The 25,800-nt window shown below is 37.3% G+C and overlaps 1 protein-coding gene across 4 annotated transcripts in view; it reads left to right on the forward strand.

Moving 5' to 3' along the window:
* The window catches only part of DOCK4 (dedicator of cytokinesis 4), a 253,508-nt gene that overhangs the window by 63,531 nt on the left and 164,177 nt on the right, over nucleotides 1-25,800 (forward strand). For all 4 annotated transcript variants that reach the window (XM_030013859.2, XM_030013862.2, XM_030013860.2 and 1 more), the window contains exons 2-3: nucleotides 24,486-24,569; nucleotides 25,585-25,625. In XM_030013859.2, coding sequence (XP_029869719.1) covers nucleotides 24,486-24,569; nucleotides 25,585-25,625 — 125 coding nt within the window. The remainder of the gene's footprint in view (nucleotides 1-24,485; nucleotides 24,570-25,584; nucleotides 25,626-25,800) is intronic.

Consider the following 25,800-nt stretch of genomic DNA (forward strand, 5'->3'; position numbering starts at 1 on the left):
AATTAACTTGCTCTAGTCAGTGCATTAAGAAAAACCCCAATTTACTCATATACTTTTCTGACTTACAGATTCCTCATTGGGAGCCTGGGGGAATGATATTAGCAGATTTTGGCAGTTTAGTGACAGCGTAACCTTTTCAAAAGAGGAATAGTGTTCTTCAGCTGTTTTGAAAAGAGATACAAAAAATGTATAAAATATATCCATTGAAATGGTGATTTGCCTTCAGATAGAGTAGTGTTCAATTCTAATGTCACAGCTAAAACTGAAGCAGGCTAGATTAGTGATTCTGATCTGTTCTGGGTCAGAAATAAAATTAAAATGATTGTTTACAGATTTATTAGTGGAACAATATGAAATTATAGAGAAGCCAAGAACTAATTAGGAATTGAAAGGCAGTTTCATTACCCAAATGTGTAGGTGGTGCTTTAGATAAGATGCTTGCTGATCCTGTTGTCATGTTGTCTAACTTGAAAATCTGGACATTATCTAGAAATCTCAAAAAAAAAAAAAAAAGAAACCAGTTCATGCAATCTTATTCACCCCTAGGAATAACTTGAATTTCTTCTAACAAGTGGTTCGATAAATTAAAAAGATTTTAAAAGTCTTTCATAACAAATCAGCTCTCAGGTGATTTAATACAGTTTAATACACTAGGGAAATAATTGTATCTGGTTTTGTAAAAGGCAAATGTAGTAAGTAACCTGCGGTCCTCCTCATAGTGTAGTAAATTATGAATAACCTTGCTATATGAATATAAATTTTTCTTTTCTACTTTTTTTTCCTACAAATCTGTCAGCATAAAGAATAGCTACTTTCAAGCTTTTTATCCCAAGCAAAGGTCATTTCTAGGAATGAATGTGCTTTTCTTGATAAGATGTGACCTACAGAAAGTGGTGAAGAGCTCCAGGCCTTTTTTGGGGTAATAATATTTAATACAGATGAAAATCTTTCTGAGGATGTATAACTTATTAAAATTGGAGTAACCATACATTTTTCTTGTTGTCTGGAATATGCAAATGAAATGCACTGTGGCAGTTAAAATTTAGTTATGTAAGTCATCAAAGTAGGAATTGAAACTTAAATTTTCTAGCTGAGGAAAAAGGAACAAGAAAGTTACGCATCTAGAATGCTGTGCATGTACCTTTTTCAAAAACACAAACCTACCAATAATGGGTTCCTGGAAACCAATGGATGGTTGAGGAAAACTTTCTTATGAAGAACAGAACGGAAAGTTAAATTTTGCTCATTTTCTGTGTGGAGAGAAGGATACTTAATCTCATTCAATGGAACATACCATGTGATTGCCCAAATGTTTGTAAAAATGCTTGTTATCCTCAACTGGAAACTGTATAAATGCTACCATTTCTTAATAATATCTAGTTTTGGTGCATTTGGATGTCTTGCTTACTCATTAGAAGTGAAAAAAATGAAAATAAAATTTTTCCTTCATAGGAAGACAATTTCGGAAGTAACTTGGAAAATTTCAGATTTCACCAGTCACCTGAGCTGAGCAGCTTTGCAGCGGAGTATGAGGCACATATCTTCAGCTTTATTGATTCTTAGCATATGAAATACATATATTGGTCCTTTTCTCACAATTTTCACACCAAAATTTATGCTCAAAACATCTCGGGGGTAACCGTAAGGGATTAGAAGTGCATACAGAAGGGAACAAAGTTCAACAGACTTCAGAAGTAAAAAGCACTGATCTCTAGACTAGGGAAGATTTGCCATCAAAAAGCCAGAGTGGTAAGTGGAAAACATGCATGCAACCCGGTCCTTAACGCAAGAGATAATTAATAAAATAATAGATCACAGAGGTGTTGTCAAGCTGTTTAAAAAAAATCTTTTGTTCTAGGCTGTTACTTACGTGTTTAAGCTGCAGATACATGTTTGTTGCTCTGTGTTTCTAGATTTGTAACAGATTGTTCTGTGTGTGCAGTGATTTCTGAGGCTCGAGTTAATATGCTTATCCTCATTGCTGTTTTGCAGAAGACTTTAATAAATTTTAAGAAGTGAAGAAAGTCCCTTTGTACTTCCTTGTACTTTGGGTTTTTGAATAGGCAATGTCTGCTTTTGTTCCTTTGTTAACTGTTAATATTAATTGTACAGACTTGTCTTCCACTTGTTGAACTCTGCTTTGTACCTACCAGTTTTTATCTCAACTGTTGTTGAAGGTGTGTTCAATAGGTATGTTTGATAGGTGTTTGTACTAGGTGTTTGTTTAGGTCTCGCTATAATGGAGATGTATAGCACGTATTACGAAGCTTGTGGTTTACAGGATACATCATAGTTGCCTATTTTTAAGCAACTATGATGCTTCTTAGTGGCTCTTGATGGTGCCAGACCTCAAATTTCTGTTTTCTTGGGGAAGTTGGGGGATTTTGAGACCTGAGAAGAATGATACAGTGGAATAGTTGAGGTTTCTACCCATGTTTGATTTCTCATTCCTTTGTTATGCTGTGGAGGAACTTTGTGTTTCATGAATAAGGTAAAGTGAGGAATTCCCCATTTCTTTGGTCCTGAGAGCATTAAATGGATTGTTACCTCAATAGCTACACCTAAATTTACTAGTAACTACAGGGTATGTAAGGTATTTGGAGTAGGAACTTCCCATGAACACCCTGGTCAGTTTAGCGAGGAAGAATGAAAAGAAGCTTTTTGAGGTGTGTTTTATGGGAGCTTTGCTTCTGCAACAGGTGGAGCCCCCGTGGCTGCAGTGCTGAGCGCGCAGAGAGCCAGTGGGTAATGCACTTGGGCCTTTTAGAGGGAGTGGCCCGTGTACTATATTCAGGCTCCCATCTTCAAGCACAAGGGTGAAGAGATGTACATCTGCATTCTTCTATTTAATGCCTATTGTTTATATGCTGTGAAATACAGAATATGGAATCCACTCGTGTTTCTGTCAAAAGATAGAAGCAAGTAACTTTCAGACTTCTCTTTATTTGTGTGTAGGCTCGTTTTCCATCTTTCACTTAGGTCTCCAGAGTTGGAAGATTGGTCCTGGGTGTGGTATCAAAATTAAATGGAGAGACCTGCAAATATGCCACAGCTGGAAATTAGGAAGCAAAATCACTTGGGTTGCCTATGATATCCTCATGTTTATGTCTCTTACTTTAAATAGTTGGCAAACTCATAGAATGTTTGAGGTTTGTTCAAAAGTGATGCAGCTGGGTGAAAAACTGTAGCCACAGATATGATGTATATGTAAGTGATAGTTGTTATAGCAAAAAATACTGGTAAACTAATTTAAAAACATTAAATGCTTTATTCATTTGCTACTTCTAGTACTTTGATCTCACATAGGCTGCTTTGACTGTGGACGTGAATTCACTGGTAGTGACCATGCCTTTTGTTTGTTCCAGGTATAGTAACTAAGAATGATGCTTTGTTGCAGCTCTGTCAGATGAATGAAAAAAATAGTGATTTTAGACACGCATGTTTTTGGCTGTTCAAACACTGGCTTTCTGGATAAGCAAACACTTTGAGCTCCACTTAAGTGAATGAACAGCCACTCCCAAGATCCATTCAGATTCCTCTTTTTCCTTCCTGAACTTTTAAAAGCTGTTCAGCTATATTTTTATAAACAAAACCAAACACTCTTTTGACTCCTGTGCTATGCATATTTGTGCTGTTGACTAGTGTTTTCTAGACGTTAGAACCATTTCTTTGGGCTTGTCTTAACTGAAGGCTTGTTGCAGTAATAAATACCTTTGTAGCTACTAGTTGATGTTTGTCCCTTAAAATGAAGTAGTTAATTATTTTGTAATTGCTAGTTTGGATGTTGCTGGAATGTTTATTCTGGGTTGCAGATATTTGTAATTTACTCTGGCATGTCTAGCCTGATCTCTAGGGTAAATTGCAATTTGGAAAAAATTGCAAAAATAGTTTGGGGAAAAAAACAGTTTGGGATTGCCTAGCTAACTTTGACAGTTATATTTATGGCAGCATAATTGGTTCAGTCATCTTGAGTTTAAAATATAGTGTAACGTGACAAACTTATTTAAAACATGCTTAGAAAAGGGTATGGGGGAGGCAATTGAAGAAACACATTGTCATCCTTTGGGACTGAGATACTAATGCAAATCGGGGGGGTGTGTTTGTTGCTGGGGTTTTTTTTGCCAGTTTTTTTTTTTTTTTTCTCCTCTCTGTGTATCCTAAAACTATGTAACAGCCAGTTACACTACAGTTACTTTGGCTGTCTTTCTGGAATACTTGATTTGCCTTGTTTTTGCAGTTGCCTGTTCTGAAGGGTGATGGCCAAGTCCCACCACTAGTGTTAGAGTGGGACAGAGGAGCCCGACAACTGCTGAGGATGAGAGCAGGAGGTTCATCGTGGTGGGCTCAAGTGATCAAAGTGGAGCTTTGTCCCATCTCCGGGCTGTTGGCACTGATGTGCTAAAAAACCAGTACTTCACAGAAGTTAACAAGCACTTTCCTGCTTATGGGGAAGAGAACCTCAGCTACAACTTTTCTTCAAGCTGAAGAATAGAAGTCTGCGTTTATCACAGTATCTCTGTGACTATGTAAATTTTCTTCCAAAATAACACTTGTATTACAGCCATGGTTGGGAAAATGAGTCTATGGGGGAGTCTAATGCCTCGTGCTCAGCTTGAGCGAATCCCAGAAGACGGGACGGGTTGTTCTGCCACTGAGGTCAGTGTGCTGAAAGAGCTGGTTTCCCATCTCACTTCCTCTGTGGGATTTGTGCCCGTAGCAACACCCATTGGCAGCTGTGAGATTGCAGTGCCACGGCTGCCCAGCCCTCTGCAGTACTGCTTCTCTCGGCATACTGACCTAGAATACTGCCCTAGATCTGTTTCAGAGGATTTCTTTAATTTTCCCCTTCTAGCTTGTCAGAAACCCCCTCAGGATGTTAAATTGGTTGGTAGTTGCAATGTGATAAATTGCCTGCTAATTAGGTTTTTTTCTAGAATCATTAGTTCTTACCTTTTAAACTTTTTTTTTCTACCCTGCACTTGCCCTGACACTTTACTTTCTCTGACACATCAGAATGTTAATTAATCTTCTTAATTCATCTGTTTGTGTAAATAGAGATCCTGTAGGCTACTGTGTTGTTTCCTATTAAATTTTGGCTTTGTACAACTGTAAACTAGCCAGTTCATTGACTATCAGCAGTTGCAAACGCTTGTGGTGTCCCTCCGTCACCAATTTTTTGTTTATTGCAGTGCTTTTGTTGTGATAAATCACATGACTGACGCTTTCATGCACAGTGATTAGTATCAAGTCACTTCATACTGAAGTCCTTAACTGTCAAATATGAAATGCTGACTGTCTTGTTTTGGCCTGTGCCTAAATAGGAGACATAAATAATGCTCTAAAATAGGAAAGGATGCTGACGGCTAGTCAGAAAGGGCATTCGCCTTCGAAATGGTCGATGTAATCCAGCAATCATAGCAAATTGCTACGTGTCTAATGGCTTACATGGATTGACTCTTCTAGTCTTAGTCCCGTTCTCTGAGGACAAATGACCACATCATGAAAAAAAAAAAAATAAAAATTAACATTTGCTGATGTCCTTTGAAGAAAGAAGTCTGAGAAGCCAACAACTGAATGCCTTTTTCAGCATCTCCAAATTCTGCACCTCTCCTTTCTTTTAAGATTTGAATTTTTTGTAGTTTCCTTTACGCCAGCAGTTAACCTTCTCTCTGGATAAATATCAAAATCCAGCTGTGTTGTGAGAGCTGCTAGGCTTGTGTTAGCATTATTGGGTGTCACTTCAGTATGACAGTTTGTCTTAGAGCTTCTTAGGTTATGATAGGCTCATCTTGTGTTTCAGCTAGTGAGGGTTATCTGTATGCTGTCCTTTTATGAAAGCGGGGTCCTGGAGCCATCTCTGATTTGGTGGGACCAGTTGCAATCTCGGAAGAACTCTGCCCTGAAAAGATGCTGTTCTGACCTTGTTGGCACTGAGTGTTTACAGTTACCTGTCCAAGTAAATGTTAGATTAAAAGGATATTAAAAATATTTAAGAATAAGTTTCCAAAAGATTTCTCCATCTAATTGCTCCATTCCTCATGGATAAAAAGTTTCTACATTTCTTCCCTGCCTCAGTTTCCTAACTTCTCTGGTGCTGGCTTTCTTTTGCTTAGATTGGAGTCTTTGAAAGGCTCATTCTTTTATTTCCCCCTACGTCACATCACATCAACTTTGAATTGTTGACACAATCCCTTTGTCCTCCTCCTAGGAGTTCCCTGGTATGGGAATAAGCTCCCATCTTTCCCCTGCAGAGCCTTTCCATGACTTCCTGAGATTCCGCAATGCTTCCACTTCCTTTTGTTGCGTTTTCCTAATCTCTCCACCTCCACCCACCTGAGACCACGATTTACAAGAATCTGCATTAATAATTGACAAAAATTATTCTGTCTTGGAGTTTTTGACCTTTACGACAAACTTGTTCTGTTTTTCACAGATAGCAGTCATTAAAGTTTAATGATCCTTGATTCCTATTCCCCACCCAAAGGCCAGTTGGCTAACATGTCACCAACCTCTTAGCAATGGAGAAGGCACTCGTGATACAACCTGAGCATGGATAGACAGATACTCTGAACTGTTGCACTTGATTTACTGAATATTTAAAGCCTCATTAAACAGCATTAGGAAGTTCTGGTCTGGCACCTTAAGGAAGATTTGGGTTTGGAAGATTCCCTTACATACAGCTACCTTGATTATAAAGCAGACATCTGAAAACATGACTGTATATTGACAGTAAAGGTGGGTCTAGTACTATGGCAATTAAAATGTAGAGAACAAACCACAAATTTTAAGATGCATGGTTTTACCTAGTCACTCTATTATATGCAGTATAATTTTCCCTACCATAACCATTTTTGTTTTTCCTTTTTGTATCAAAGCCCTGCAAGTGTACAGTACTTAAATCTGAAAATGTTTTTTAAAAAGGGTGTAAAGAAAAAAAAGGAAAAAAAAAAAAAAGCTGCTTGGCAGGAGTTAGCTAGATTATTTCCTGGGTATAATAATCTAGAATAAGATTAACATGCAGTGTTGGTGCAGTAGCTTCTCGCTTTTATCATGTTATCATGAGTGCAGTACTGTATTCTCAGGGTGAAATCTGAAACATTGAGCTGCAAACAAAATCTCTAGATACAATAACTGTCTTTCAGAATATACCTTTCAGATTTAAGAATGTGATTTGGGAGCAGTTTACAAGAGTTTTACTTATAATAAAGAATTTTATCCTCAAGTGTTTGCTTTCCCTTGGACAAAACAAAATTGTTTTGAAGTTCTAATATCCTAAATGTCCACGTTGTCTCTTCCCTATATTCAAGGAGTTAAATTTAACTTGATTATTTAACTTACTAAGTGTTAAGTGTAAAACATAATAAGTACTGAAAGTCATGCTTATAGTTAGTAATGTAAGGAAGCCAGACACTTTGCAGGGTTTTTTCATTCTTAGGTCATTTTTTCTTTGTTTTGCCAATAAACATAACTTTCACGATGTGCTGAACATTAAGATAAATGTGGTTACATAAATTTTACTTATAAATGTAGCTCACAAAGAAATAACTGTGGTATTTTCCTCTCTACCTTGCACAAGTACATAATTTAATCAAAATTTGTTCTAAAATACTTTTGTGCAAAAGTTAGATTAAATTCCCCATTAAGCCTGAGTTCTGAGAGTATAATTTTAAAAAAAGTTTATAAATATATGTATATTTTGAACTAGAATTTCTATATAATATATTAGGTCTCTTTAATACCTTCTAATCATAGCATTTAAGATAATACTGAGCAGCTGTAAATCACTACTTAAGAAATAATAAATACTGAAAGAATTCTAGATCAATTAGAAGTGGTCTAAAAGCACATGGTTTGTTGTTAATACTTTTTTTTTTAAAGGTGTGTACATAAATATTCCTCTGTTTGCAGAGACAATGGATCCTTTTGTAGCTGAGGCTTGGTCAAAATCAAGGGGGAACAAGTATCAACTTTGCAAGGAAAGTGATTTGCATACTATTACCCCTTAGTCTTTGCTTTCTGTCAAATTTTAAGCTTGCTGTGACCTACTTTAGAGTCTTACGACGAGATTAAGAATTCCAGTGAATTCTGTGTTGCAGGCTACAGTAGTTTTAGCACTTGTGTTTACATTACCACTTTTTACTGGGAATGATACACAGTTTCTCATCGTAAGCTTTTGATTAAGTCCTTGATTAATTTTCCTGTACTGATTCTTGGTTTTCTTTGTTGGGGTTTTTTATTTGTAGGTTGTTGTTAGTTGGGGTTTTTGGTTTGTTTGGTTTGTTTTTTTATTATGTAAGAGAACATTGTCTTGTTTTCATGGTTTTAAGTTGCTAAGTTATATCAGGGAAAATATTGCAACCCCAGGGTCACACTGGCTGTTCCAGCAGTCAGCTTTATGTTATGAATTCCAGGGCAAGCCCAACTGGAAACATTTGTCCTGTGCCAAAATTTTGTAAGTCATTGCCAGAGTATTCTTTTTGTCACCACAGCTATGACAAAGTCTGGTAGCGCCTTTGCTTTTCCCATCTTAGTTATGCTAGAGACATGAGAAAAGCAAAACGCGTATACATGAACCATAGCCACTCTGGCATTTGGGTGTTTGTGGCTGTATGGCAGAATGTTGTGTCTTGCAGAGATACAAAAGTGACTCTGAAAGACTTCTCCTGGATACCAAAATTAATTAAGAATAGATACTTTTGTGTGGTCAGTAGGCATGAGTTAATTAGATTACTGAGAAATGGGTATAGTATAGTATATATGGGTATAGTGTAGTAATTTTATGGTTGGACCTGATCTTAAGGGTCCTTTCCAACCTAAGTGATTCTATGATTAAAGCAGCGGCTATTTTGCCACTTGTATTGCTACTTCAACGTACAAGAAAATCAGCATATGTAATTCTACATAGGTCCTGTGTTGTAGTTTATGAATAATCCATAGTTTTGGAAAGCATAAATTATCAGTTCCTGTGCATTAATAATTTTATAGTTGGAAAAAAAATGGAATTAAGTATGAAGTTCTAAATTGCAAAAGATATACTTCCAAAGACAGAAGTTTTTTTGATAAGGGAGGGTCAAAACTGGAAAGTGTCTTTCTCACTCAGTACTACCCTAAATTCAGGAGGCATGAGATAAAATACATATATCTGAATTGCCTCAGTTTTTGCTCTACTATACTTCGGTTAGCTTTTGTGTTGCTAAAGCCAGAGACGTTTCATTTTTTCAATGATTTTGGAATAAATTAAATATACTTTAAGAATTATTAAAGGGAAGAAAACCTACCTTAAAACAGAAAAGCCACAACACCATTGTCCTGTCACCTAATTCCACTTCCCAGTCTTAGCCGTACAAGTTTTAAATAGGGCTAACATTGATGAAACCAGGTCAACCCTGAATATTTTATGTAAATCCCTAGTCCTGATGGAGTATGTTCATAGCTGAAAAGCCTACCTGGGCAAAGCAAGTTGCAAGGTTGAATCATTAAGATGATATTTTAGTGTTGATTTGGCATGTACTTGCCCTACATTACAATAATTCCATTAATCAGTTTAGTACTTGTAATGGAGACCAATCTTCACGCTTACCATCAGGCCCTTTCTGTGTCCTGGGTACTACTGTGCTGCTTTTGCAAAGGCTCAAATTAAAGATCTCTTCAATTTAACTTTTAATTCTAATTCATCCATCACTGTTTGTTTGATCACTCCTTTTTCTCGTTGTTGCTTGCAATGTGCCAATGTTAGTGGTTGTTTTAGTCCTTAAAAAGAAAAAAGGAGGGGAAGGAGTTGAAACAGTGAAATAGAAATGGTAGGGTAGGCGAAAATAAACACATCTAATTTCATAATCAGTATGCCAACTTTTTTTCAGAAAAGGTGAAGTGTTGGTAGGGGTATTTCCAAATAAAATTCCTAGTTTGTCTCTTCTCGTGTCTAATCCAGCTGAAACATAAAGGCTGCAAATTCCAGAAGATGTACTTGAGCACGAATATTCTGTTTCAGCTCGCTTGACAATTTCCAATTCTTTTGGAGACCAAAAGCATAAAATGGTCTAATTTACGTACATTTTAGAAAACAAGTATGAAAAGTTATAACACTTCACTGATTTTTGCTCATATATGATTTCCCTTCTGTGACACTTCAGTGGCTTACATGCAAGCCTTCAAGGATTAGGTAGGATTATGTTGGTCACATAATGGTATCTCTTTCTGGCACAACAAGTAACCAAACCACCAATGAGTGTAATTATCATATCCATTAAAATTGCTGCTGGTTGGAACTAATGAATTTCAGTGTGAGCCCAGCAGTGATTGTTGGCTGACCTTTCAGATAATCCTAGTGAAGTGGTAAAGGGATTCCTTTTAATTGGGATGGTAATTTTAGAGTTAATAAACTACATATTTTTTTTATAAGTGAGTTGAATATACTATATTTAAATTGTTCAAGAAAGTTAGAAGCAATCTTGCAAGCCTTGGTGTGCCTCTTGCTTTCCTCTTCCTCCACAAGTTCAACTGTGTATTGGATTGCAAATACTTTCCTACTCCATAAAATGTCATTTTTCTTTGATTTGGTGTCTTCAATTTGCTGTTAGGAAGAATAAACCCATTACAGGCTAGGTGTGCTACTGTTATTTACACACCTGTAATCGTTTTAATTAGTGAGTGGGATTATGGTATGGATCAAAACCTGCTGCTGAATAAAATCCAAAACAGTGTTTATTCATGTGTGGTGCTCCCAGTGATTCTATATTTTAGTTGGTATCCCAGCTACTTAAATTCAGAGGTCTCAGGCAAATGATTTTTTGAGAGGGAAGGGAATAATGCAGTACTAAATCATACAGTTGTTTTAAAACCAGATATGTCTAAGGAAGGTTACTGTTGTTTTTAAAGTATGTTTGTGCTTAACCATCTTCAGATTCAGCATTTGGCTTGGCTCTCAGCAGCTGATTTTTTTCAGTGGTTTTGAAAATCTTCTGTTTAAAAAGAAATCTCTGTATAGTAGACATGCCACATGATGTTCGTCTTATCAGTCCTAAGGGCTTGTTTCGCTCAGTTTTAAAAACACCCTTGCAGTCTACTGATAGTCTAATTTATTAATTTTCAACACCTGTATATTGCTACTTAAGCTGAAGTTGATATGAGAAACTGCTTGGTGGAGTACAGGAACTGAACAATGTCAAGCTGGATCCAGCGACAGATGTCTCTTACCTGTCCATTAATCCTCTGTTGGGAAAGAGTGTAAGAAATAAGGAAAGTATAGATTTAACCATAGTTTTTAGAGACTTCTAAAGGCAAAGGGTGCATTAGGACTGTTGTACTTAAGTCCTCCTACATCTGTAACCCCTTTTTTAAAACTTCTCTTTTTTGTCCTTCACAGAGTTCTGTGACAATGTTCTAAAACTTGATTGTGCCTTTATGAAAATATTATTTGGTTCACTTCAAACCTGCTGCCAGACTGTTCGTTCCTTGAAGTTGTTATATTTTGAAGAGAAGGGGATAATAATTCCATGTTCATTTTCCTGTATCGTTTGTGATTTGCATACCTCTAATATATTGTCAGTTAGATCTCTTTTCCAAGCTCAGTTCTTTACTGCAGTGGAAGATGATGCATGCCCCTGATGAGCCTTGCTGTGTTTCTCTAACTAGAACCTGTTCTGGTTGTTCTTGTTCTGTTTATTCCAAAAATCTGGAAGAGAATTTTGTGCAAGTGGGGCTTCACCATGGGTTTTGGTAGTGGCAGAACTTCTAAGTACTGCAGCAATTGGTTTTATATGTGGTTTGGGGCTTTGAACATACTATGCATTGGTTTTCGTGTGCTACTTGCCACAAGCTGACTCTAAGCGGAGTTTTGCTTATAACTTAACTAGTTTTTTTGTTTGCTTGTTTATTGTCATGGTGGCAGCTACAGCCATTATCTGAAGCACTGACCTTTGAGGTAGAGTGTATGATAGGGTAGAGGTGGTCCTCTTGATGCAGATAAAAACTCTGACTTATCTGCTTGGTGTGTCTTGCTCGTGCTTCTGTGGGCAGTGTTACTGCCAGACTGTGAATGAAACTTTTTTCTTAGGCTGGATTGGTGGGAACCGTGGTTTCTTCACTTTTTTTTTTTTTTTTGCCTAGTTCATTCCTGAGCAGCGTCATTGCTGCTGGGCAATGCTGCTTTCTTTCTGCAGTACTGAATGTGTATGACTTAGTCTTTGAAAGAAGAAAACTGGGTATTTAATTGTGGCAAATTATTTTTATCAACATTTATTTAAGGAATAAATTGCTTTCTGAGTTGCTAGTGTTCATAGCAGAGAGGAAAACCTCATATAAGGAATTCCCAGGGTAACTTGCAACAATCTCTCTTTACTTGCTCTGTGGACAGTGCAATTTCGTGCATTAACTGCAGGACACTGACAAGATACTTTATGGTACAGTCACACATGTAATTATTGTTTTGGTTTTTATAATTGACAATAGTAAGGTCTGGGTGATTTATTCCTGTAAATTAGTTTCTGAATTAATATGTCCTTTCTAAGGGTGTTCAAACAAAAAGTCCAATAAATTGGGAACCAATTTCTGAAGGCAGATATTAAAAATAAATTTTTTAATGGCTGTGCAATGGAAAAAATCCATTCACATTCCACTACCTGACCAAATAATTTGTTTAACCAAATACATAACACCAAAGGTGTGATCACCATAGTTTATCGCTTAGTAAATGTTCATTTGCGTAAAATTTACGTACTTGTAGAATCTCTTTTTGCAAAGGGTCTTCTGGTCGAGTTTCATATCCTTGTTTCAGCAGGGCTTTTCAAGCATGGGAGGAAAATACAACTTTGTCTTCTCCGTACCTCAGATGCTGGATAAATCCCATGAGGCCTTTGTTAGTCTATCTGGATCCCCAGGAGGCTATTTATTGTAGGGGAAAAAAAAAAAACCCAGTATTGAAGAAAATGAATGATTTTTAAATTAGCGTAACAATTATATCAGCTCTGTGTGGTGTGACACGATGGCCCTTTTGATGAATTGTGGCACTGTGGCCAAGTCTAGTCCTGGAGTTGCTGTTTGTTTGCGGTCCCTCCCTGGGAGTTGTCCCTTCCAGGGCAGCAGCTTCCTGGGAGGAGGCTCCGCTCTTCTTTGCTACTGGTTTTGCCTTGACTTTCATATCCCTTCATTCCCTGCCTCATCCATGCCCCTTTCAAGTGAAGTTTGGCAGCTTCTTTTCCTTTAAGTCTGTCAGTTTTGTACCTCGGTTCAGTGCAAAACAAGTACATAATGTGGCTTAATAGCGTGGACAGTGGCCAAGTGGATAGATTGCAAATCTGCTTGCTTTGAGTTAGCTTATTTCAGCTTTGTTCCTAACCTGCTGGCAGACACCGGGCTGACTGAAGTCTTTTTACCTGCCTCTGCTCATGTTTCCTATTTATGAAATAGAGTTTTTACTACTTGTGGGTGTTTTTCGGACTTTTGGGAAAGAGTCCTGTAGGTTCTTTCTTCTGGAGAAGGCTGGGAAAACTCCTTAATACTAGAAGAAAAGAAGTACCTGTGTCTGGTTTGCCTGGGACTGCCCAGCTGCTTGACAAGTTGACCTTGACTAGTTTCATTCAGAGAGCATTTCATGGTGCAGGACGAGAACGTGTCTCCCAGTACCAGTTCCTTAGAAATACATCACTGTTTTCCATGCTTTCCTTGACCTGTGGTATCCCAAACGTATTCCTAGGCTTCTGTGCCAAATCTAGAGGAAGGGGTAAGGAGAGAACTGTGACAATGGCAGTTATTTTTAGTGACTCTCCCAAGATGTTAAGAACCAAAAGAATCATCTTGTCTCTTGAAGTACTCGTATGTAAAAAGATAAACGTTCAGATGTGGCAATGAATTGTAATATAAACATTTAAAGAGGGCTGTTTGCTCATACACTTCCTTTCCCCATCACATCAAACAGAACAATTGCTCCCTTGTCAGCAATCTTCATAATCCTGATTGGTTGCATATACTTTTCAGATACATTTTTCTCATGCTGTTGTGTGCTTTTATAAACAGCTGCCAAATGAACCTAAGCTCTCTTCACCCTTGCTTTTGGAGTAACAGGCACTTTTCTTAAGCAAGCATGAGCAGAATGTGAAGGTTCTGATTTTTCGAGGATCATATAGTTGCACTTATGAAAGTACACTTTTAATGCCACAGGGATACTGTTAAAAGTATACATCCAGGTGGTTTGGTTTGGTGGGTTTGGGTGGGGTGTTTTGGGTTTTGTTTTTTTCAGAGCTTGGATTAGGAAAAAGGTGTATGTACTTGTTACGTTTCTGTTTGGTCATACATTTTAAGATATTTGTGGGATTATGTTAAATATCCCTGAAGCTTTAACTTTATGGAGATTATGGATTAATGATGAAACTCTGCAGGGGTAAATACACTGAATTCTGCTGGCTCAACTATTGAAATCAGGCTGAAAAGTGCAGTGGTTATTTCCAACCATTAAACCTAATAAACCAGTTTAGAGCCGGAGTGGGATGTTTAAACTTGCATTCAGTGGTCTCTGAGGATTTTCACTGGAGAAAGTAGTTTTGCTTTACTAGTCCTGATAGCTGTATTCCAGTGTATTTGAAACACCTCTCAATTACACTAGATCAAGAAAGTTCTGCCTCATTTAAGATAAAAAACGTGTGCTAGGGTACTTGTAAGTGATTTGTAATCATTGCCTTCCTTGCACTTAATTCCACACCATACCAAACTGTGCTGTCTTTCAAGAGGTTTTCTGATACTGAGTTCATATCTACAGAGAATTGGCTGACCTGTAAGACAGGCTACAGAAGCTCATAATTATTTATTTTTACTGTTAGCTAAATTGCACAATTTGCTTATTGCATAAATTGGTAGGGTTTTTTGTTTCATTACTGAAGAAATGACTACTTGTGATTAAAACCATATTCCAATAATTTTTGATGTGCAGCAAAAAACTGACATTTAATAAATATGCATTTTAAGTAGCAATGTGGTTAAGGCTTATAGCTTATAAAAGCAGAATCATTTCTTAAGTTATAAAATGCTAGAGAGAACATTGCAGGTACGCTAAAGTCAAAATAAACAGAACTCTTAGTGGTAAAATGAAAATACGTAAAATAAATTCATAAAGAAATGGTTGAATGTCAGAGAAATACAGCTTACCAGGAGACTAAAACTCATCTGAAATGTAATGATACCAGACAAGCTGAAAAGTAATGGCATTGAAAAATTTTTTTTTTGTATGTGTTTTTCTGTGTGTGTGAGTTCCACTGGTTTTCCAGGGATGTTTTTTTAATGTGTTCCACTGATGGCTGGTCAAGTGAAGAGTTAAACCCTGCTCTTCCAAAGGAAATAGAAGAAAACTGGGCAGTGTTTCATCTATAAGGTCATTTGGTGAACCTGTCTGTTAGAAAAATTTTATTGTGGAAGATGGGTGCTCTGTCTCTTTTGTATTAGTGAAGAAAACTTATGCTCTGCTTTTCTTGGCTTCCTTGAATGCTATTTGTTACTTGAATGGGAGTAAACAGTGATATAAGGGGAAACCAGTCTCATTTGCCAAACTCTTTGATACCAAACACATGGAGTTTCTCAGCTACTGTACTGTTGTTTAACTGTGTTCCCCTTAGGTGGCTCTGATGGTTGGTGAAGAGTAGTGCTGCAGCTTGCACTGTAGTCTTGTTTTCTTAGCAGTTCACAAGACTATAGCTCTTCTGAGCTTGGGTTTGCATGGTGCTACTTGCAGTTTGTTAAAGGCTGTGAAATTATGCCCCCTGAGTTTGGAGCAGCATATTGTGCTGTAATACTTTTGGGGAGGAAAGAGAATGGGGAAATGTGTGGCCATTAGACTTTGGACCATACCCAGTGTTCTCGCATTAAGTCAGCGTGAAATTGTAAGGATGTACTCATCTATTCAAGGCCTACTTTAAAATAATCATCTTCGTATTATTCTGAAAAAAGTTAAGTGTTTTCTGGGAGATATCTCCTGTGTCTATAATTATGTGCGACATTTAATTTTCCTATTCAATTTCTGCTGGCTTTGTAGGGATTTGACAGGTAGCCAGCAAACCGTCTGGCATATACAAAAGCATCACTGTGCATCCAGATTTGAAATCATGTAGAACTTTGTGTCTCTTGAAATTTCAACTTTTTGGGGGTTTTGGTGACCACCATCTCGTGCGTTAATGAGGCCCAGAATGCACTCGAGTTGTCATGAGATCTGGTATCTGCAATCACAGGGTTTTGTCGGCTTTGATGGACCTTAGATGATTCACTTGTGCTATGAATATGTTAACCTCCCTTGTTTATCATACCCGACACAGGAAGTTACAAAATACCCTGGTGGTTTATTTGATTTTAATCAGAAACTTTGGTTCCCCAAAGGCTGTGAACAAAACATGAAGACTTTTTTCAAGTTAAAATTAAATAGCAATAACTCTTTTCCTTGATCATGCTATTAAAAATTAAGGGAACTACTTAACAAAGTTTGAAAATGCTTAGACCTTTGGAAATACTTAGTCTTAATAAAAGTCATAGTGAATAACATAGTTATTTTTAACTAAAAAAGGTTGTTCTCATAGATAATGTCATCTGAACATAATCTACTTTTTTCCACTTACTCCTTTCTACAAGCTGGATTTTTAAGCTGTTGCTGTTTTCACTTAATGAAGGAAAACGACACTTAATCCACGCTTACTGTTCAAGATAGCAGTCTTAGTGCATCGATACTGCATCTGTAGCTCTACATTAGAGAATTGTGAGACCAACTCGTCAAACTGCATGTAGACTAGTTCCTTTATTATAATTGATTGAATGCATTAAATCTATACTTGATTGTACTGAGTTCACCTCGCCTTCTACTGTGATGTCTCTGAAAGGTTTTACACTGACTTTCCTTCTCTGTAGAGAAGGAGACTCCTGAGCAAATTCATAGGGAGGAGTGGTATCATCTATTCATAGGCTCTGAGGTATACTAGATTTTCTACTCTTGTAAAGACCTGTTTGTTTTATTTTCTTTTACTTTTAAATTCCTGGATCCCAAACTAATGCAAATTAAGAAGTTGCACTTAACGGGGACAAGATGTAGACATAACAAGATGCAGCAGGAGTTCAAGAAATATAAAGGGCTTAACTAGTTCTTTGGTAGAAGAAAAACTATTAATGAAATCTCATACCTGTGAGGACAGGGACCCTGGTGGTGTACATACTGGCTTATTCCGGTTTTGGTGTTCTAGATTGCCAGCTGTTCTTGACAGCAAATAGGTGCCATCACTTGTTACTTTTAGTGCTCATTTCGAAGATGTAGTGCCTAATAGCTAGGGGTACCCAAAGGAAAGAGTTAGCAAAAATGTTTGCAGGTATTGGGAGAACCTATCAAGCTATTATCAAAGAGATAATTAGGTTCCTGCCTGTAGCCGAGATGCAGGATGAAGAGAGCTTGACAAACGTTCAGACCGTCATGCTAAACTGATTATCGATGTTAGAATTGTCCTATGGTTTTTGGCAGCCTTGTAATTGGGGATCTGAAACGGATTACCTTGCTGAATTCAAGCGTTGAGACCAGCACAGGAGGGAATATGGTCTGCTGCAGCTCTGTGTCCTTTGTCTATTTCAGACTTTCATTTGTCTTATCTCTATAGGTAGCTGGTGCTATTAATAGGAATTCCAGATGGTTTTGTTTTGTTTTTCAGACAAGTGAAAAACAGTTGTATATAAGCATTCTACTTTATATAGTATTTTCAAAGCTTGGACATTGATACAAACTTTTTTGATGATTTTTGATGTGCCTTGAGGTAGTTCCATGAATAGCTGTTCAATAAATGTTCTTGTTAAGAAAATTCCACGCAAGCACTCATCTCTTAAGAACAATTGACTGCTGCACGTGAGCAGCACTTGAGATGTTCAAAAGCCACACGTGGCTCAGGAGTCCTGGACTGTCATCATCTGAGATATGCGTTTGATCCTTTTAATTGTGGTGTACATATACAGGCGAGAGAAGTCACTTGTTTTTTTATTTCAGTATAAATTTGAAAGTGTTTATCCTCAGTAATCTGCAGGAGATTTAAGGATCACTTCTGTTATTGAAACTAACATTCATATGTATTGTGTTTATTGAAAGGAGATTAGATTGATCCCCTCCCTGTCCCCCTGCTTTTCTGTCACTGTCTTCATTAGCTTGTTTTTGGTTTGCAGCAAGCCTCCTAGGGTATCCGTAGGCAGCACAATGCATTACTGAACAGATGCCTGAATTAACTCGTGTATTAGAAGCATGAGCATGTAGCTATGCTATCATGCCACTCCATCCAGATCAATTCATATGTTGGCAAAGCTCAGTGCACGTGATGGCCTTTTACAGTAAGCTTTGGCCATTCTGCATTAGCAAAGTTGTATGCCTCTGTGTGTTTATGCTTCTAAAAATGCTGCCTAGTTAGAAATCTAAAAAGGTTCTTCAGCTTCTTTTGAGGAGAAAAAGCTTCATCCTGGAAAAGGTACAGCTAAGGTGCAGAGAGGGTGACAAGAGATTGCTTGTTCAAACTTTCCCACAAGAACAAGGGGACATGAAATGAAATTTTAAGTGGCACTGTAAAATAAGAGGAAGACTTTTTTTCCATGAAGCGTATTTAAACTGGAAAGCTCCCTGAGTTTGTGGACACTGATATTATGATGCATGTGAAGTCTGGTTAGGCAAATTCACAGAAGAAAAATCCCTCAATGGTTGTTGAACACAGAAATACCGTGTCTGGCTCAGGAGATCCCTGTGTCACAAAATACTGAGAGCTGTACCACTGGATGCTTGCATTGCTTGCCAGTGTTCAGTAGCTTCACACATGAGTTTACAAACAGTATTCTGGGTAAAGTTGTTGGATTTTTTTTTTTCCTTTTTTTAATGGCTGTCCTGATGATGTGCTTTCTAATGTTGCATTTTCTGCAGCTGCTTACAGTGCCAGATGTCTGGTGTATTTACTACCCATAAGTACATATCAAAGGATAGTTTTTTACATTTCTGCAATAAAGACCACTGAATCAAAGCCTTCCTCAAAGGTAATATATACACATCATTACTCATCAGCTAAAATACTGCATAAAAACAAGCTCAATCTTCCATCATACAGGAAATATGCAACAGTAAATGATTGTTTTAACTAATATAAAAACTTTATGTTAGAAGCTCCCTGATTTCATTTATTACAGCTTTTTTCGTTACTTTTTCAACTGTTGAATAGAAAAGAAACCCCTTGAAATGGTTGTACCTGAAGGTCTCAATCTGGTGAAAGAATGGCACTTTAACTCCAGAATAAAAATTTTAAAAATTGCTTTTGCTACCGAGGGGACCTAATTTCAATTATAGCAGATAATATCTGGAATCAATAATAGCTTCTGGTCATCTGTTAGGAGGGAAGGAATAACAATGTCTGCCTCATTAGTTCTTATGTGTAGATCTCCAGTTATTTCAGGCATAAAAATTTTAAGAATATAAGGCCAAGCAAAACTTTGAAGTGGGCCACCCACCCTTCTTATCAGCTAATCAATTCCTTTTCTATCAGAGCACCTTGCTCCCCATCAAAACCAGTGCCGCTGACACAGTATTCCCACCCTCCAAACCTGTTATTTTTCCAGTATGTTTTTACCATGTTTCTGTGTGGTTCATATGCTGCCTCTGATAGTTGGGGCATCATGACTTAGGGCATTGAACTGGAGTTTCTTTTTTACTCCCGCATTTAGTATGCGCAGTGTGGCCAAGTAATTATTAAAGTAATTTACATTTTTCTACCCTACATCCTTTACCCCTTCCTCTTTCTTCAGTTGAAGGATTGTTTTCTATTATGTGAAACCTGAGTCTGCTATTGTGGTATAAATGCCCATTTTTGAGGTATTAGTATTTGTTGTACATGTTGCTTCTACTGCTGTTGATTCTTTTATATGGGGAAGTGTATGTCCTGCTACTCAGCCAGGAACTGCAGTATACTGCATGTCTCCTTTCGTAGTGTTGAGCTTAATTTTAAGTTGTGATGAGGGGCATCTTGAGCACCATGTCACATTGCACCCTTCGTGGGGAGACATTTTCATCTTACAAGCAAAATGTCAAGCCAGCCATGAAACCCTGCACGCTCTTGATGAGTCTCAAGTGCGTCTTTATAATGGTAACTCATATGTAAGATTTGAATGCACTAGTTGCAAGTAGAAAAAGAATCTTGTTTATTTTTTAGAACAGTAATGCTATCTGTGTTCTAGATGAGCAGGTGAGTTCCTGCACCAAAAAACCCTTAGTTTAGGCTTTAATTAAGACCTTGGACTTGGATTGATCTTCTTATATGCAAGGCGCTTGCATATGTAAAACTGTCCAACAGTAAGCACAGGCAGGCAGTGATTTGTATGACAGCAGAAAGATAGAAGTTTCTTTTGAGAAGCTGAACATGAGAGATCCATCAGATTGTTCCTTCTCTTTCCTCCTTTTGTGAATTTCTTGTAACTTTGTGAATGTCTTGTAAGGTCTTATGTCACATTCTTGATTGAACTGACTCTGTTCCATTGAAAGGTAGGAGAAGAATATTAAGAAAATATTAGCACATTTGATTAATTTTAGCAGTTAATCACAGAGAGGTAACTTAACTGGTTAGCTCATAAATGTTCTTGTCTTTCTGATTATCTCTCCATAGTTCTCATGGAAATGGGTTGTTTCATAACTTGGGATTCACTGCACCTGCAATACCCTAAAAATTTTAAGCTTGGCTTTAAACCCAAAGCTGCTTTAATATTGCATGTTACTGTAGTTCTTGATTTCACCTTCTGTATGGATTAGGTTTTTGTATCCTGTGTTGTTGTCTTGCTTTCTTATCCTCTGAGTACCCTTTGGCAGGAAGGAAATATTTAATAATGCCAGCCGGCTGCTGTATTTCAACTCAGTTTCTAAAACACTTCTGAGAATATATCCTCCTACAAACTTTTATTGTGGAGTTCCACATTTCTCCAGTGGCTGAGAGGTGATTGAAGAGGGCATCAATCGCTATGCCTGTGCTTGAAACACAAACAGAACACTTATATGACCTTCAGGTACTACAGTGACAAAAACATGTCTCTAGATGCAAGTGCTTTTGATACTTAGCTTCCTGAGGACATGTATGTGGACAGTGCATCTGCAAAGACTGCAGATATTGGTCAGTGAGCTATATTCAGAGTGGATTTCTCTTCTGTCCATCCTCCTTTTCTAAGGTCTCTGCTATCCAGTTGCAATGAAAGTGAGAGAAGGTGATAACCACACCAGCTACTGTTGTTACAAGAATGAAAACGGTGCCTGTGTGATGCACATGGCTTGGTGAATGCTGTATGTATAAAAATTCCGGTTCTATGAGTATGATAAATGTGTACTGCTCTCAAGTTAGGCTGAGAACACCTTAAGCCACGGTCACTGCAGAGTGATTAATTATATACTTACTACTACTAGGAGAAAGGATTGAGGAGCATCTGCAAAGTGTTGCAAAACAACGTGGTCATTGGAGGAAAGGGCAAAAGGTTCAGTACATCAAACTTATATCATGGCTTGGTTAAGAACCCTGTGTCCTAGCTGAACTGCTGAATCCTGGGATCTTCTCTGCTGGGATTGTAACTACCTCCTTCCATGACTTCATCGTTATCCTCCCTGTAGTCTACTTATGTATATACCCCACAGATAAACTAAAAAGACATGAATAGCCACTTTCTGTTTCCGTCCCAATTCTGTAACATGACTTGATTAGTAGAAAGTTAGCCAAGTTAACATTTGTGTGGTAAATTTATCTGTGGATTCCTGTGCTTTGCATTGAATTCTGTGCTGCTCTGCAGTGCACTTTGTTTTGAGTGGCATTGCTAATGACCATGGGCTGCCTGTTTTGAGCCTGACCTCGCTGCAAGACCTCTGTAAGTATCCAGCCAGAGTTTTGCGAGTGGGTCAGGTGAATGTGCTGGATCAGTGGTATAGGTGATGCCCTCGTTTCTTTCTTTCTTTTTGTGGTACGCTGCAGGCTGTCCTTCTAGAAGATATTTCAAGGCATAACTTTTTATCTTCCATACATGCTCTAAAATGAATTCTAGCTATTTTGTACACTGTGTCAGATTTCAATCTTTTTTGTCCTAAAAGTTTTTTCTGAAATTTCTCTTAACGGGAAAAAAAAAAAAGAAAAGATCTTTAACAGATCTAGTAACTAAGTAACAAAAACTGAATGTCACAGCAAAGTCATATCATAACAATGTGACAGGATATATTGGCTCTTAAGGAGAAAATTACTGTCATTCTTTTTATCTCACGGAGTTTAAAAGTAAGACATCTCACAAGTATAATAACACAAGGGTTTGGTTTGGTTTTGCATGCTGCTTCTGTTAATTCCTTAATTTTATTTCAGTGGCTGTAGGTGCTATTTTGGCAGGCTTCATAATTCAGTTTTGCTTCTGGCAATCTAGAAAGGTGACCAGAATGACTCCTGTCATTCCAGTGCCACAGAGGAATTTAGATATACATTGTATTGATATTCAGGGAGTTCTGTTTTTATTTTAATCTGTCCGTAGTTAATAAGCTGTTTTAATTTTTAGATCTTTGTGTAGGAATGAATTGAAAAATTCTCATTTCTCAACTCTTAGACAAACTTTTTCAATGTACAAATGCTGTCTTGCAACTAACCCTCTTAAAAAATGGTGTACTTGATTGCGGTGGGGGAAGAAAAGTAGCTCTCTTTATTTCATAATGCGTATCTCAGGGTATTTTAGTTCTGTGTAAATATCTTAATAGTAGGAGAAGCACCAAAATGAGTAGAGATTGATTCAATACACATGCCTTGGGGGGGGCAGGGGGGTGGCAGAAAGCTTAATGCTACAAATACTGGTCACGTGTTATATCAAACTCTTAGGGACTGACCAGGCACATAATCTCATAGGTTTTTTTCAAAGGGATAAATAAAGACCATGGGTTAAGCACAGTGATGATTTAGCGATGATCGAAGTGATGATTGAATTCAGTGAGTTTTGAAGCCTTCAGATTCTGAAGAAAGATTTGGCAAAAATGTATTTTCTGTATGTTTTTATCCATGCCATCCTATAGTGTAAACCATGTCCTCTTGGTTCACTCTTAAAATCTGGAACTTTCTGGCAAAGATCCACAAATGAATTTTCAGTTTTCGTGGTTGCTGACAGCTAATCTCTCTTGCTGCCTTTGACGAACAGTGTGACAAGCACAGGCGGTGGGTGACAGGTTATATTGTGTTCGAGCATAGTCTCTGCCTGTGGCGGGGGAGACCTCCGTCGGCAGGCAAGAGCTGCCAAACTGGATTGTTGTGACTGGAAATCTTGCAGGTCCGTTGATGGAAGAGGAGTTACTTTATATGCATATCTGCACCCATGGGGTTTCCTTTTGGCTTTTAGATGTGAAGATTTGTTCTCATGCCTCTGAGTGGGTGGTTTTTATACTTTGCTGTGAGATTTGGGGTTTCCTATCTAAATGGATAGATATTTGATAGGAGCAAGACTGCTGTTAGGCCACTAAGTAATTCTGTGCGTCATGCCTTGCTGATATTAGTAGAAGGCTGTTTTCCTCTTCAACTTCCAAATTAAGCTCCAAAGGAGTATTACAATATAGGGAATCACAATCACTATTGCTTGGTCTCATGGCCTGTATTAGGCAGTATTTTAATTCAGAATTTCAAATACAGTAAACACAGGGTTGAATAGCTGAGTTGCTGTCTAGCATGTTAATGGATTCTTAGCATTTGTAGGAATGAGCGTTTTGAGTGGCTTTTGAGTATTATATTGGTTCTGAGTGAAAAAAACAGCTGGCTATTTTTTTAGCACTAACAATATAAGACTTAAAATTTGACCACTGTAAGTATTTGGGAACATCACTGCTCTGGTGGATGTTTTGTTTGAGACATGTTTTATCTCCAGCAAGGGAAGCCCATTTCTGTAGCTCTTGTCCCAGCCTGAGCTCATGACCTGGGCTTCACTGGCTCCAGGGAGAGTGTGTGTGCGCTTAATGTATTTTAGTGAACAGCACACTTCAGTGGTCTGCACCCCCTAACCATTTCCTCACATTTAGGATTATATGGAGTGTTGGGTCTATAGCATCCATTAAGCAAATCTGAAATAAGGTTTTCCTTTTGTGGTGTATGGGTGGTATAGAAGGCAACAAAAATATTGGCGCTTTCAGCTTGCTAAATTCTGCGGTCTGATATGTGTTAGTGTGAGCATTTGGAATAAAACAGTTTCTGTTCTTCAGTGTAGTTACGGTCTAGCTAACAGTGTTCTCCAGTACAAGCTTTCCATTCATGTATAGTAGGTCTGTGTTTCGGGTTTTTCCCAAGTCCTGTATTTTAAATTTTCTGCTCATAGAAGTGGCTTAACCTTTGATTCTTCTTCCAGCTTATTGAATTTCAGTAAGCCTGTTTATTCTAACACTTAACTTCCCCTGTTAATATACTATTTTTGTTAACAAGAGGAGTAATAATTTATATTTAATGTTGTAAATAATTGAAACTTACTATCTTTTTCAGTAATAGCTGGTTTTCGAGGGACAGTCCCACACGGCCTATCACTGGAGATTGGAGACACTGTTCAAATATTAGAGAAATGTGATGGTGAGTTCACAGGTTGGAATTCCAGTGATTATGAAGTTTCATACTGTTGATTTGAAACCCATTACTATTCATTTATTTTCTTAAATTAACACATTTTTAAGTCAATAATATAACACATTCTGGCCTCTTCATTTTTTTTTTTTCTCAATTCCATTGAGCTCTAATTGCTATAATAATTAATTTGCAGTTCACTCTTTTTATTTAATCTCTCTGTTTAATAAACATTCATAGACGATAACAGTTAAAACAGCAAGGAGTTCTCATTGTGATTGCTCTGTTTTCTTGGTATTTCCAAGGGAAGCCTGGCTGCCTTGAAGACCCTTTCAAATGAATTGAAAGTTATAAGTTTAAATCTTAAAGCAGTGTAAACATTCTCTTCTGCCTCTGTTCTGAGGTAGAAAATACTAACATGATTTCAGCAAATGTCCGTTACTAGTGTAAGAGAAATAAAGCTGCATTTTTTCATAATCTGCCTCCTTAATACATTACCTAAGGCTTGTCTGTCAATATGACTTTCTGATCATTTATCATTATACAGATATTTTTTTGGTTTCATATCAGGAATATATACTGTTACCTTGTAAGAAATTTTCTTATAGAAGGCGTAGGATCTGTTCTTTTGAATATCAGGTATATTATGAATTTTGTATAGTAATGTGGCTGATAGATTTAGAACATGAAGTCCAAAAATGATTTGTAAATGTTTACAGTGAATATGAAATCATTTCCCTGTTGTCTGGTGTGGTGTCTAGTGCAAAATAGACCTGCCTTACCTTGTTAGAAACATTTGGGGATACAGGGTTAAAGAGTAATTCCTGAAATTGTGTCAATTAAGTCATCTGAATATGAGCTGGTTTAAACAAAATGCCTTTAATTGTACAGAAAGTCTTTTAAATGAGTGCAGTCTGACAGCACTGTCTAATTGTCATATCTGTCCAAAAGCAAAAAATGAAATCTGTTTTACATATGGAAATAATTTGCATACGTTAAAAAGCAAAATGTTCTTTCTTCACAGGATGGTACAGAGGATTTGCCTTAAAAAACCCCAATGTTAAGGTAAAGGTGAATTGCACTTTTGCATTCTTTGTCAAAAATCTGTATTTACTTTTTAAAAGTTTATAGTCTCCATGTAAGTATATGATATTTACTCTTAAAAGAAAACTAGAGCTTAGTGTTAAGTATATTACTGATATTGCTTTAATTAGATTTGGACATGGATTATACTTCTGAA

The sequence above is a fragment of the Aquila chrysaetos genome, chromosome 5 (assembly GCF_900496995.4).
Source record: "Aquila chrysaetos chrysaetos chromosome 5, bAquChr1.4, whole genome shotgun sequence".
Lineage (NCBI taxonomy): Eukaryota > Metazoa > Chordata > Aves > Accipitriformes > Accipitridae > Aquila > Aquila chrysaetos.